The sequence below is a fragment of the Camelus dromedarius genome, chromosome 22 (genome assembly GCF_036321535.1).
Source record: "Camelus dromedarius isolate mCamDro1 chromosome 22, mCamDro1.pat, whole genome shotgun sequence".
NCBI lineage: Eukaryota > Metazoa > Chordata > Mammalia > Artiodactyla > Camelidae > Camelus > Camelus dromedarius.
The window spans coordinates 21,596,324-21,611,372 of record NC_087457.1 but is presented as its reverse complement, the minus strand read 5'-3'; the positions used below and the strand labels follow the sequence as shown (position 1 = coordinate 21,611,372).

Here is a 15,049-nt window from a genome sequence, read left to right as displayed (position 1 = left end):
GATGTGTGAAACTCAGGCATCCTCATGTATTTGGTGACAGAATCTTTGTTACGGATGTTTTGACTAGCTGTAGATTGCAGGGGAGAGACAAAAGGAGTGTCTTATACAGCCATGACATCCATCTTACTTGAATCATATTTTTAAAATCCACTCGACCAATCTCTGCTTTTAATTAAAACGTTTAGTATGTTTATATTTAAACTAATTACTGATAAGACTGACTTGTCATTCTTGACTTGTTTTATATATGTCATATCTTTTTTGTTACTCAGTTCTTCCATTACCACTTTCTTTTGTGTTGGTTTTTTTTTCTGTGTACCATTTTGATGACCTTCTCGTTTCCTTTTCTGCATAGTTTAAAATCTATTTTCTTAATGTTTTCCCTGAGGACTGCAATTAAACTAAGAAAAATCTAGTTAGAATGACACACCTTATGTTCAATAGTATACAAAAACTGCTCATACAGGTTCATCCATTTGCTTTTATGTTATTGTCAAATTATGTTTTATACATTCTGACTTTTAGATTCCACATGAGTGAGATCACACAGGATGTCTTTGGCTTATTGCACGTAACACAGTGTCTTCCAGGTTCATCCATGGTGTCACAAATAGCAGAATTTCCTTTTTTTATGGCTAAATAACATTCCATTGTATACATATACCACAAGTTTAAGCCGTTACGCATTCATCTAACAATGGACACTAGGATGTTGATCTTGGCTACAGTCAGTAATGCTGAAATAAACATGGAAATGCCAATATCCCTTCAAAATACTGATTTCAGTTTTATCATATAAATAAATACCCAGAAGTGGGATTGCCAAACCATACGTCAGTTGTCTCCTAATTTTTTGAGGAACCTCCATGTTTTCTATAATGGCTTTCTTATGGATGTACCTGTTCCATGCTTGTCCCCTCTGTGGCAGCTCAGAGAGGAGGTAAGACTCTTCAGATGATCTGCCTTCTTTGAATCTTGCAAAGCCAGGTGTGTGCTGAGAGCCTCTCCTTTGCTTTCCCTAGGGCTGTGCCATGAAACGCTCATTTGTATGCTTTCCCCAGTAGTGTGGAAGGACCAGCTTTCTTTGTATGCTCACTAGCCCTCAAAAAATGCTCATACTCGCCACTGACTAGGAGCTGGTCCCTGCAGGGGAGGGGGGCATTGTGTGGGTGAGGCAGGTGGTGCCCATGGGACAGCTGGGCATATATTGGTATCTTTCATGGTGTCTGACAGGTCTCTCGGGCTTGGCTCATTTTTCCTCCATTTTTTTCTTGTTTCTCAGACTGGATCCTTTCAATTGACGGAATTTCAAGTTCACTGATGCTTGCTTCTGTCTGTTCTGCCACTGAGGCCCTCTAATGGATTTTTCAATTCAATTATGGTATCTTTTAGCCTCAGAATTTGCACTTGACTCCTTTTATAATTTTCTTTATTGTTAGTCTCTATTTGAGACATTTTTCACCTTGTTTCCTTAGTTTATGGTTTCATTTAGCTCTTGGAGTATATTAAAGACAGTTATAATCTTTATCCAGCAAGTCTAGTGTCTGCTTCTTCAAGGACGGTTTTCTGTTAATTTCGTTTTTCCCTGTGAATAACTACATTTTCTTGTTTCTTTGCCTTTTTTTGAAACTGGTCATTCTGAATATTATGGCAACTCTGGGAACTGGATTCTGTTCCCTCTCCAGAGTTAGTTTTTGTTGCTCGTTGTGGTTTGTAGTGGTGTCACTTTTCAAAGCTGTTTTTGTAAAAAAAAAAAAAAACTGTATTCCTTGTCATGTGTGGCCTGTGAAGTTTCTATCTCATTAGCTTAGCGGTCTGCTCGTGGTTTGACAGCTTTCCTTAAGTGCCTGGAATGAAGAGAAAGCAAACGAAACAAAAGAATGTAGTCTTCCTCGTGTTTGCAGAATGACTGCCTTGTTGCTGAGGCGCTTCAGCTTACCTGGGGAGTTTCCAGCTCTGCTTTAGCCTGCTCTTTCTGCTCGGGCTTGAGTGTAAAGATCAGCAAGAGGTAAAAGCTCTTAGTCTTCTCAGGTCTTTCGTAAGGGTGCACCTGCCCTGGGGTATTGGCACATCCTGGTAGAGTCCCTGGAATACGTGGGAGCTTTTCAAAGCCATTATTCCCCAAAGTACTTCACTCCCTAGTTCCCCCCCAAGGCTTTCAGCTGTGTGTCTATTGTTTGTTTGTTCCAGCCATTATCTTTTGCCCAGAGAGCAGCATATTCATGTACCTTTCAGTGTTTTACAGAAACAGCTTCTGTATGTAGCCTCTTTTGTTTCACCTAACTTCTTAGCAGGAGGCTGCAGGAAGAATAAGATGAAATGCCATTAAGCTAGCCTTCTGAGTTTCAGGTTTTTCAATTTTGTTTTTTCAGCATTTATGTGGTTGCTGTAAACTTTCCACTGTTTTGTAGACTTTCAATGGAATTGATTTCTGCCGGGTTTTTTTTTCCAGTTTTTCTAGTGCTTCTATGAAGGGCGCAGGTCCCTAGAATTTCTCATTCTGCCATTTTCATTGACAGGTGCATATTTTTAATGGAAGTAGACGCACTAACATGTGGGTGAATGGGACATGATTTTATCGTGTGAATGTGTGATCCTTAATTAAAACTTTGTATACTTAAGACTCTAGTTGTATAAACATTACCATATAAGAAGATTTAAAAAGGGTGAATAAATTTTTAAAATGACAGATGCTCATGAATTATATAAGGAAATTTGGGGGCTGATAGGTACATACTTGTATCCTTTGAGTGTGACCAGCCACTATGCTCACCCTTTTCCTACTACTAGAAAAATTACTATTAGGTTCATTATTGGTCTGACCCTGTACAGCTTCCTGCTGGAGTCTGAAAACCATCTTGTTTTAATATTTTAAACTTGCTGAACTCTGTGGACTCTGAGGAACGTTAAGTTTCCAGGAGTCCATTCAAATGTTCTGTCCCTTGATGCTCTAGCTAATGTGCTTGCTCCTGTCACCAGTCTTCTTAAAACACAATGTTTAATGTCTTTGATCTCAGTGACGTGCTGTTCCTTACTTAGAATAACCACTCCCTTCATCTATCCTTAGGGAAGTTCTCATAACAGCAAGAAAGCAGATACTTGTCAAGCTCTATGGTTACAAGGTCTGATCACCCCAGATCACCATGCTTGCTGAACTGTAATTGACAAGGATATTATTTTACGTGGGGAGAAAAATACAGTAAACATACAGCACTGCTGGGCTTACTCATGTGAGTATCTCATGTCAGGAACAGTGTGCTGAGCACCAGTATTTATTTATCAAATATTTTTATCAGTTAGCCTCCTTTAGATGGAATTTCATATTATGATTTTCCTCTTCAACTGAGTTAGGAGAGTGATTCTTCTGACTCTAACTGGAGACTGTTAAACATACAATCAGTTTTTTAGGGGGTCTTCAATATAGTGAATCTAGCTGAAGTGACGTTAGAGGATATAACCTACCAACACTCAAACTAACTTTTTAATTTAGATTGTTTGGCAGAGGGAAAGCTAGCGTGTATTAGCTATGTGATTTTCCACATGATACACTCTGAAAGCAAACTACACTTGAGCCACTCCTTGTAGTTCTGTAGTGCTTTCCAGTAACGATCTATCTTAGGGCAGTTTTTCCCCATACCTAACGCAGTAAATGTCTATAGAGAAACAACAGCTCATTAAAGTTTGTAATTGTGGAATTGTTGGCATGTATTTAATGAGGAGGGTGCATACTACAGGCAGGATAGGGAGGTTCTCCTTCCCTGAGTCACGGTGCCTGAGAACTTTCTGACTTTGACCATGCTTGAACACTACTGGGCTTTAGAGAGTTCAGATGTGTGTTGTTGATAAGAATTTTGAGTCTTAAAGGGACAAACAAAAGTGATTATAATTAATAAAACAATTACTCGATGTAAAATTTGGCCCCAAACTCCAATTTTATTATTTGTTCTGAGTGAACTTGAGAAAATGTAAAAATATGCAATAGATTAAGGTTTTATGGTTGAAATGCTACATAGGTTAGGCATTAAACGAATTCTTATGATCACTTACTGCTTTTCCATAAATGCCATTCCAGTACTAAAGTCATCAATCTTTGAACAGAAACTAGGGGAATTAATGTGATTATTAATAACTGTAAATGTGATAAGGTTAACATAGTTAAGAATTACCTGGCAATTTTTGCTGAATATAATCATGTTTTGAAAAGACAGCTTCCCACCAGCACACACACTGCCCTGGGATTTAACTTCACATGCCCCTGTGGGCTTTTATATTTCTTTCTTTAGTGAATTTCCTAGGTGCAAAATGGGTAAACGCAGTGGATATACAGCTGGTTCCTGTTCTGAGACGATACAGCTGGAACTCTCAGCTAGGTTCTCATGGTCTCTTACTCCGATCTTAATGAAAATTAGACAACAAAGCCTAAAAAAAATTAATCGAGCTGATTAAATAGCTGTGTTTCTAAATCCTCCTTAGCACCACAAACAATAAAAATTCAGGTTTGAGAGTCTGAAAGCCCAGTTACAAGCTCCATTGTGTTTTTTGGTTTCATATTCTGGTACTCGAGTAAGTCAGAGAAATTTACATTTCCTATCAAAATTTCCATCTAATTTACAGATTGTTGTTCAGAAAAAATACCATAATGTATGGGCAAATGCTACATAAACTAAAACAGGATATACAAACATAATAGTGGTTATACTCCTGTATTTGATTTTTCAAGAAAGCTTCACTGAGTCACTTGCTCATATTAGGATAACTAATCTCTTTCTAGATTCAGGGAATAAGGTTTTGATGGCAAGCTTCTTCCATAAAACACAAGAGGGAAATGGCCGTAGCGGGTTAGTTCTGTGGTTTGTACATCTGGATTCTTGGGTGACAATTGCAAAGTGGGAGAATGTAATTCCTAGTTGTGGTGTGTCACTTCCTTTGCCTGACGCCTTTGAAGTATCTTGATTTAGTCACGCTAGCTTTAGATTTACATCCTGGGAAGAACCTCTGTTTCCCAGGGCAGGCATCCAAGCACTGTGCATCCAGCTCCTGTCCTGTCTCTGTTATCTGGTTACCATCAATAAGAACAAAACACTATTTGTAACCATACACGTCCTTTATACTGAAACTGCAGTAGGTATAATTGTTCAGTACATGACATATTTTCATGCATACACCTTAACTCTGTACAGCCTCAAGAATTGCTGAAGATACATTTCATAGGTTTCCCTTACTAACATTGTAGTTTTCTTTAATAATGGAGAGAGAACAGTTTTAAAACATGAATTCATAATTACACTGTCATTTATTTCAGTCCTGTAGCATACACACTGAATATAATAAGCTTGAAAAACACTTCAGTGTTTCCTCTGTTCTTTCCATATTAAATTCAACCATTCACTTCTATACATTAAGTTTCCCAGAAAAACTTACATTTTAAAAAATGATACAGGAATAAGCTGGATTATCACAGTGAGCAAGGAAATGAACTCAAGAATTCAAACCAGTATGTCAGGAACACTTTATCTTCATGGTAAACATTCACTTTATGCAAATCCCACTTGGCTTCATTTAATTAAAAAGCTGAAAAAGAAAGAAAATTGTATGCTGAAAATAAGGAAAACACAATATGCTTTTTATTCCATTCTAAATCAGTACATGTATATATAAAATAAAAGTGTCATAGATACATTAATTTACCTCATTCTAATTTTTATATCAGGGCAATTTCTCTGAACTAGTTCCTGTGATGGGATCAGGCTTTGGTGAGAATAGGTCAGGGTTAGAAGAAGGTGCTGAAAGAACTTGAACTTGCTGTGTTTAAGTCTGGGTAGTTTCTTTAAGCCATTCTAATTGCTGGCTAGACCATTAGTTCAGTTAGCATTTAAACCGACAGTGGAGGGGAAAAGGAGGGAATGGACTGAAACAAATATTTGGAGTGGGTCATTTCAATGTCCTAAACAAAATATTTTTGTGCATTATTTAATCTATAACTCATTTACTTAAAGTTACTAAACACTTGATTTTTAAAAAAATTTATACCTTTATTATATTGAATAGCTAAAAAGAATGTATCATAAATCATAATTTAAAATGTCATCAAATTCTGATGAAACAAGCAGATGTTTGTACATACAGAAATAAGTAAGAGGTAACTACTTTTCCTTTCTTAACCTCCCTAAGCAAAACTTTAATCCATGAACAGAAATTTATTGAAGTTTGTAAAATCGTTTCAGTCAATTTAAATAACATTAAGCTTTTGTTTGATATTTGTACGTTTCTGCTCACATGCAGTAGGTTTTTTGGTGTTTTTTTTTTTTTTTTAAGGTCTTGACAACATAACTTTAGGACTACCAGAGACAAACCAATTTTTAACTAAAGACAAAAATGAAATTTAATGGTTATTAAATTTGAAAAGCCATGTAGCTAGAAAACTGTTCAAACTATTAAGTTTAATATTTGGCTGTTTAAATTATAATATCCTAAGCATGTTACTTCGTCTTTCTGAACCTCGGTTTCCTCATTAGTGAAAAGAACACTTGTTTTGGACGATCTCCAAAGCCCTTGTCAGTGTTGATACTCCATAATCCTGGTGATGCTGTATGCTTAAAGTAAATAAATATTTAGAGTATATGATAGAGCAGTATATAAAATACTTATACACATATTTAAAATATGTCATCTATATTTTAATTTATATCATATAATAAAGTAATTATGCAATACAAAATAAACTATGTATCTGCTTCTGAGGAATTACTAAAAGACAGAAATCATGCGCTGATATCTAGACGTAACAAGACGCTTCTATTTTTAAAGCTAAGTTGTGACTTCAGTGTACTGCAAGGGTGACTACTGCCATGAAGAATGTCAGCAGGAAAACTCAGAGCAGTAAGACAGAGGTGCTGCTCAGTCCATGTCATCCTTAACACCAGTGACAGGGAGTAGACAGAAGAGTCCTGAGCAGATGCACGCTTTGGCATTCTCTGTCTTCAGTTACAACACTGCCCTGAAGACAAACCTAACTGAAGGATGAGGTTAGTTAATATAAAAAACAACGAAAACAACAACAAACTTGATCATATAATATTTAATGTAATTAAAGTTGAAAAATTAGAACTTAAACAGATTTTATAGTTCTTAGAGAAGTAGTCCAAACATTTCAAGCTATAGAGTACGGAAGATCACTTTTTGGCATTGCTAAAAATATTACCACCATAAAAGCAAGGGTAGTAATATGACCCTCTATGATCATTTTAGACTTCCTAACTTTTTGGTGCTGGAAAGGTGAAAAAGGTTCTTTGACTTTTATATGTTACACTCACAGAGTAAAAGGATCTTTATATTTTCCTATTATTGAAATAGACTGAGACTCCTTAGTCACCAAGCTGTTGGTTAATGTCAGGGTTTTGTTTCAAACTGAAATACTGAAAAACAAAACAAAACAAAACCCTGTTACAGCAATCTTTGGTTGATATATCATGAAGTGACAAACACATATGTAATTCTGAACTGCCACTTCTGCTATTGTACTACAGTAGAGGAAAAATCTAGCACAGTACTACCTATTTTATAATTAAAAGCTCTTTCATAAAGAGTTAAAAGTACTTGTTCAAGAAATTGGAAACACTTGCATAAAAGTGTCAAATATTTTAAAATGTTTCTTAGAAAAGTATAAACTATTATTCTCTAGGTAGTCATTTTATAGTTCATGCTTGTTTTTATTTTCATTATATAAATGTCCAGGTGTATGACAAATGTCTTACATTGATCCCATCACTCAAGAAAAAGTTACCTCATTTCTATCTATCAGGGTCTGATGTGTATTTTTTTCCTCTTTTCACATGTACTTGTTTAACAATTTTAATGTGTCATCTAACAGTTCTTACAGATTTATGCTTCTAATACTGTTTGGACATGATCTTTCCTAATAAGGCTTATCATAAAAACACATAAAAATGCTTTTGTATCATATTTAAAAACTGTTGAATACTAGGAACTGAATTATATTACTCTTTCTTAGACTTTATTTTTCAATGTTGCCATCTGTTTGCCCAGAGACGGGAAGCTGTCTTGGGTGGCACAGTCAGCGTCTGTCTGGACTTCTCTCTACCCTCCGCCATGAATGAATCTCATTATAGTTCACAGTAGCCTGTGTACGCGTACCACTGACTGCTACCGTGGCTGGCTTATTCTCAAGTGAATGCCTGCATATGGTCAACTCAGACTGCTACCTGAGTTAAAGATGGAGGCTGCTTGGCAAGGGTATTGAGTGGTACCCAGGAAGATCAGATAAAGAACAGGGCCAGCCAGATATGCCCCAGAAGTTCCCCATTCTCCCATCCTGAAGGATGCAACTGCTCCTAGTCTGCGTAGCTTGACGATTGCTTAAAGCCAATCCGGGCTGCAGAGGGGCCTTGGGTATGCAAAGACGGGGTAAAGTCATAGCTATCTTCCAAATTCAGGCCCCCCAAAAGTCAGCTTCAGTCAGTATTCAACAAAGACTTCCTGATCATCTACTGTGTAGAAGAGTATTATGAACAGAAGGGTGCTGTGAGACAGCGAATGATGGGTAAGTCAGGGCCGTTGTGTCTCTTCTCTGGAGGAAAGACCTGGATACGATTCAGTACAACACAGTGATGCACTTGACAGGATGGCAAATTTAAAATTAAATTTTAAAACAATTTAAAAACCAAGCAAACAGAGGAAAACGCTGACTTTGAGAACAAGAGAAATGAAGAGGGAACAGCCTAAGCTAGAGGAGCTGACTGAAGGAGACAAGGGAAGAAAATACCGTGCTGTGTTCCATCCGGCCAAACCAGGAGCCAGCACGCTTTCCGCGGAAGGCCAGGAAGTAAGTGTGTCAGGCCGTGGGTCTCTGCTGAAGCCACTAAACTAGGCCGCTCCAGGGCCAAAGCAGCCAGAGACGACACTCAAGCGCCCGCGTCTGGCTGTGCCCACAGAACCTTATTCAGGGACACTGACAGTCGAACTGCAGGTAGCTTTCACAGGTCACCGTATTCCTGTTTTTTTTTTTTTCCTTCCTCTCCCTGATGACCTAAAACTGTGAAAACCATTCTGTTTCTGTGGCACATAGCCTGGCAGTGGGCTGGATCCAGCCACAGGCAGCGGTTGCTAACCCTGCACCAAACAAGCAATGGTTGGAACTAAACTTTAATATAATCCTTCCCTCGGTTCAAAATATAAAGTCAAATTGTTGATATTGTCAAACTGAGTGTTGGGACTATAAAGTTTTCGTCAGTTTGTTTAGCTATAGCTTCTAGAAGGATCGTGCATCAACTTTTCTCCTTTCTGGTCAGTCATTAATAGAATTTAATGAAACAGCATAATCTGTGCTTATCTTAAAATAATTCTGCATTACTGGAGAATAAGTGATGGCTTACCAAAGGTAACGACTATATACGGGGGAGAAGTTAGGAGGCCAGGTGATAGTCTGAAAAAAGATACTGTGTGCAGAAATCAAGACAGGAATAGAAAGTGATGGAGGCCTAAATCCTAAATGTAGGATTATGAGAATAACAGTGTCTTAGGGAAAGTAAGAGGAGGAGACCCAGGTTTTGGAGCAGAGACGAGGCTGGCTTTGGAGTTGCGGGGGAGGTGGTACTGCAGTGCTGAGGTCTGGTTCTAGATCTCAGGAGGATGGTCAGGATTTGACACGTACATTGAGACTGAGAAGTAACCTAAGAGGAAAAAGGAAGGGGCAAGAGTGTCACGTGACAAAATCCAGGGCATAATGTCCAAGAGGAGCTGGTTAACCAGAGTCCGACAAGGCAAGGTGGGTTGCAGGAGGGGTGCCTGGATTTGGTTGTGGGGTGACCACCGGAGACCCCTATGACAAGTGAAACGTCTCTTCCTTCTCTCTTTCTGGGAAATACCTGAATAGGCACCAAATAGTGGCTTGCATTTCGTTTTGTTTTGACTTCTCTTGAATTAATGACTCTGTTCTCCAGTGTACACGGTACTCTTGAATGAATGAATTCTGTCCTACTGGGAGGGGGTTAAGCTCTCTCTGAGACCCTCAGCTGGACAGACTGACCTTGTCTCATATTCTCACTTCTGGGGGGGGAGTCAGAGGAACCTCACGGTGACGTCGTGGCACACTGTCTCACAGAAGGCGCTGCTCCGACTTCGTCCTGGTGTCCAGAGAAGTGCAGAGAGGAGCAGGAGCCTGGGCTCTACTCAGAACGCGGGCAGGCCACTAGCTGACCTCACGGCCGTTCCACGGGCCTCGCAGTGAGTAGGACTCAGTGATCACTGTTCTCAGGACTTTCTAACCTTTGTATTCGTAAGTGTTCTGAGGGGTGCAGAGAGAAAGACGGAACGGCTGTCAGCCCGGTCTCTCGAGCCAAAAGCCCCAGGCCTCTCTTCTTTGTCTCAGAAAATTATCAAACCCAGAAAAGTCATCACATCTGAAGCACGTGATCTAAAGTAAAGGCGTAGAGAAATTCAGGACTTTGTTAGGAGCTGGGAAAGATCACTGGGAACGGAAACGTTCCGTATCTGTAGTTACACAGGGTAACAGCTGTCGAGTGCGAGCCCTGCTGGGGCCGCTTCTGCACACAGCCTGGGGGGGCGCTCTGTCAGAGCTGGATAACGTGGCTGTTGTTATTAGTAACTCGGCCTGGGCAGAGGCCTGGATACTGGGTCCAAGGGAGAAAGAACAAAGCTGGCCTGCGGGGTGAGGCTGGGGGATGGGAAGGAACAGAACGTGGAGATGACAGGAGCTTCCCCCCGTCCCTGCTCTCGGGGCTGCTGGGTGGTGGCGTCTCTGCCTGAGACAGTCATACCCGCACGATGGAAGTAGCCATCGGGAGCTTCCTTGGCTGGCTGTGCGTCTGCTCTGGCTGTCTGTGAGTCTGCTCAGCGCAGACCATGTGTTCTGAGGTGTGAGGGGCTGGCATGTGCGGTGCAAGATCAAAATTCTGAGTTTTCTACAAAAATGACTTTGGATTTATACAGAGGTTCCTTATTTATTTCTGAATTATCAAGTCTTGATTTAAAAAAAGCTGGTACGTGTTTAGGAGACTTGAATTCTTTTGGATTGTGAGGTTTACGCTGTTTGTTAGTGGGGTGAGGGATTCGACCACATTTTTCCTAGGCAGAATGAAATATTTTCCTGTCAACTGTTTAGTTCTGCTTTCCTCCCTGAAGTAATAAAACAGAAGTAACCAAATGGAGTTACTTTGAATGGGAGGGCATATGCATGCATATGAATATTATTGTTTTAAAAAACATACTGATGTCAGTGGTTAATTCCATGGCTCAAAGTCTACTGCTGGAAATTTTTATCTGAGAACTTGTCCCTGTAGCAGCTAAGTACAATGGCATATGACTGGAATATGACATCTCACAGTTCAAGTTACCTTGCATTTGTAAAACCATAGTTTGCTACCCCTTGTCTTACTTATGAGAGAAATACTATGGTCATTATCTGAAAGATGAGGAAAACTGAGGCTCAGAGAAGATTAAAAGACTTGCCTGAGGTTACAGATTTAAAGTGCCATGGTCCAAATCACATCTTCTCACTCAAAGTCCAGATCACTTTCCAATACACCACAGTGAAATACAACAATATGGAGAAAATAGTCCTTAAGATTCCATGTCCATTTGTACAGCGTTATTACAAGATATAGCACGGTATTCTTTATCTAGACAACACAGGGGACAGACAGACAGGGTGCCTGTGCAGCACTCCAGCTCTTGTCTGAGCCATCTCTAAGTCTCTGGTCCTTTCTGGCATTCTTCAAAGGCACGACAAAGGCAACCCCAGTGAAGTTCTTACCAGTGACACACACCGTGGGTTGATGCCCACACCGTTTCTGTCTCTCCTGTGTGCAGAGCTCAAGGCTGTGTCTTGTACTTTCCCTACCAAGGAAAGGTCCACCTCTCAGTACGATGCGGAGGTGGGCGTGATGCTGCTCCAAACTCCACACCCTGGGCGTCTCTGCCTGGCTCTGCGTGTTCATCACCGTACTTTTCTCAGTGTCTGTCATGCTAGCTGTTACTCTGTACTTGCCCTCACTGGATGTCGACCCACTTTTTTTGTAATTCATCATCTCTCAAAGTAACCAAGTACGTCATCAATCACAAGTATCTTTTAAAGACAATGGAAGATAGTTTCTATGTCCATTGTAAGCATAATTATATTTTTATTCTTCTTGTGTGTGTGTGATGCCAGCCAGCTCAGGATCTACTTTGAGGCTGCAGTATGTATCTTCACACCTCAGGTTTCTGAAATAGTATTTCCACACACCCCTTTAGGTGTATGGAATAACACAACTCCACGGGGTGTCACATGATGTGAATTCCATCTTGGGGAGCTGTGCAATGTGGCAAACCAGTACTCTTCTCTCCAATATGTTTCTATCTTAATGGTTCCTGGTGCATTTAGATAAGGAATAAATAAAAGATGTTTCTGAATAAACACATTCAATTAACAAGTATATGATGAGCACCTACTATGTGCACAGCACTCTGGAGATAGAAAAAAAGGTATTTTCAGGGACCAACTCAAATACCTTCCAGTACTCTAGAATGAAAAGAATTTCATCACACAAAGCTGTATATGAATACTTAGCAAGAGATGTAATTGGCGAATCACTACTGAATAACCAGGTGCTAATAAGGCGAGTGCAGGCAAGAGGTAGGTGAAGTCACGACTGTTTATGAAGAACTGACTACATTTCAAGCACTACAAATCTGATTACATAACTTACCCCCACAAAATTCTGAGACAGGTATTCTACCAAGTTTACAGACGAAGAAACAGGCTTAACAAAGTTAAGTTATCCAGCCCTGTAAAAACACTACCTTAAAGGTAAGGAAAAAGGGAACTCAGGTTAAGTAACCCCAAATCCCAAAGTTAGAGAAGAGAGGATGCAAGATTCAAACTCATATTCATACTACCTCTTTAAGACAACTACAGTCATACACAGGAAGCAAAGTGATAGAATGAGCAGAGAATTTTTACACTATAGTAGACACTTGATGTGTCATAAATATCTTTATGAAAAATTCTTCAAGAACATTTTTGAGTCAGTGTGTGTGTGGAAAACAGTGGGAAGTAATTACTCCAAAGAAAAGATCTGTCATGTACGACCATGACCACTTTGCTCTTAGAAAATGGAACGAGCCCTGAAGTGAATCTTTATTAAATATACAAAGTGAATTAAGTGCTACCGCTGGAATGAAACTGTTTTCTGAACTACGGCTCAGATGGTAATTAGATCAAATTCTTAATAATCCTTGATATGTCACTGATAATTTCAAGGGATTTGAGAGTCCAATTAATTTCATCAAAGGTTCAGGGAAAATCTGTTCTTAAACCCAACTGAATCAGGCAAATATAAAACAGTCACTTAATCTTTAGTGTAATGAAAAATCCTACTTAGGAAAAGTTAAATATAAATGTTTAAAATACTTGTATCAGAATTAATAATAATTAGCAGCAAATATTTATTGAGTAACTAATACTGTGTGCCGTTTACTTAGTACTAGGCAGTGTGGTAAGTGATTTACAAAAGCTTAAGTCTTTAAAAATTTTTCCCATTTACAAATGAGAAAACCAAGGGTTAGAAAAGTTACTTAATTTCCCCCAAGTCCCAGAGCTAGTAACAAGTAGATGAGGGATTTAAATGAGGAAAGTTTGCTTACTGTCACTTAGAAGATGATCTGGGAGAACTTAGTGATGGCGTGAAACATACTGATACTGTAAGAAAAAAAACCCTTAAGACAGAAATGTGGGGAGGACTTAAGGAGATAGGATAAACATGTAACATAGACTTTCACCCCTTCAGCAGCACAAAGATCAACATCAAAAACACAGCAGTGTGAAGTACTGAGAAAATCTGAAGGGCATAAATGTTTAAGATTTTGTGAGGTTTAAGATGAAAATGAAAAACATAAAGAACGCTCTATATAGTAGAAATTAAAGGTGGCAGAACTCAAAACCGTGAGGAAATAAACTGGTTTAAAGATAATTCTGGACATAGTTCTGTGTATCATCAGTATTTCTTGGTACAAAAGTTACAATTCACCAAAATGTAAAACACAGACACGGAGGTGACAAAGGTGGAGATACCACCCGAGAGAGCGTGCTGGCCTTGGGGCCGGAGCCCCGGGCTGGAGGTGTTTGTGAACGAGTCACTGCTGATCTGTTCAAGTGTGCGTCTTCCCTGAGGGGCATCCTGAGCCTTATCCAAAGTACAGGTATTGTCTCCAGTGGGTACAAAGTGAGAGGGTTTTCTATTCTTGAAGAAAACTGTTGACTGGTCCTAGCAGCTCATCTCAAAGTCAAGGACAGGGTCTTGGCTGGGGACGTATTCTTTTTCTGGCAAGCCTACCTCAGTGTACGTGTGGCACAAGATACTGGGCTGATTCAGCTCTTGGTCACCAGGGCTTCTGATTCATTATGGTGGGGATGGACATCCACAGGTCTTTTCAGAAGGACTCGGGCCAGGGCACAGCTTCCAGAATCTGCTTTGCAGGGCTCCCTCTTGCTGTAATGACGGTGTCCAGTATCTCGACCTACATGCTGCCTTTGTTCCGTAAGAGCAAGGTTGGTGTGTCTTATTTTTGATCGAGGACTACCATGCTGGTGCCAGACACGTGCTTTTGGGAATGCCCAGTGTTCCTTCATAGAACATGGTATTGTGTTCGTAACTGACCAAGCTTCTCCCACAGAATTCAGTGAGAAAAGGTCTTTCTCTCTCTCTCTCTCTCTTTTTTTAAACATCTCACTTTTCAACTATTCCCAGAATTATTTGTCTTCTTTCCTTTCATTCATTCCCTCTCTCACTCAGCCTTTTGCCATCCCGTTTTCTCCAGTGAACTAGTTGGAAGATACGTATTTCCACTATACTACCAAGGTTTTAAAATTTAGCTCAGGATTTATCCAAATCTCTGGTGTCTACTCTCTCCAGTCCTTGTTCCAACAGTTGCTCTCGATGTTAATCATCTATTTATTTACCAGAATCATTCATAAGAGAACTGATAAAATTTCTGGGGGAAAAAAACCCTTATTCTGAAGGAAAATGATGCA

The 15,049-nt window shown here is 39.6% G+C and overlaps 1 protein-coding gene across 4 annotated transcripts in view; it reads right to left on the bottom strand.

Moving 5' to 3' along the window:
• Positions 1 to 3,908: 3,908 nt before the first annotated feature.
• TUSC3 (tumor suppressor candidate 3) overlaps positions 3,909 to 15,049 on the bottom strand; it is a 141,026-nt gene continuing 129,885 nt past the window's right edge. For 2 of the 4 annotated variants that reach the window (XM_064477499.1, XM_010995700.3), the window contains one exon: positions 3,909 to 5,571. In XM_064477499.1, coding sequence (XP_064333569.1) covers positions 5,560 to 5,571 — 12 coding nt within the window. In that variant the 3' untranslated portion in view covers positions 3,909 to 5,559. Of the gene's footprint in view, positions 5,572 to 11,492; positions 11,551 to 15,049 lie in introns of those variants that run through there. The other 2 variants (XM_031440205.2, XM_064477500.1) reach the window with 2 other exon arrangements.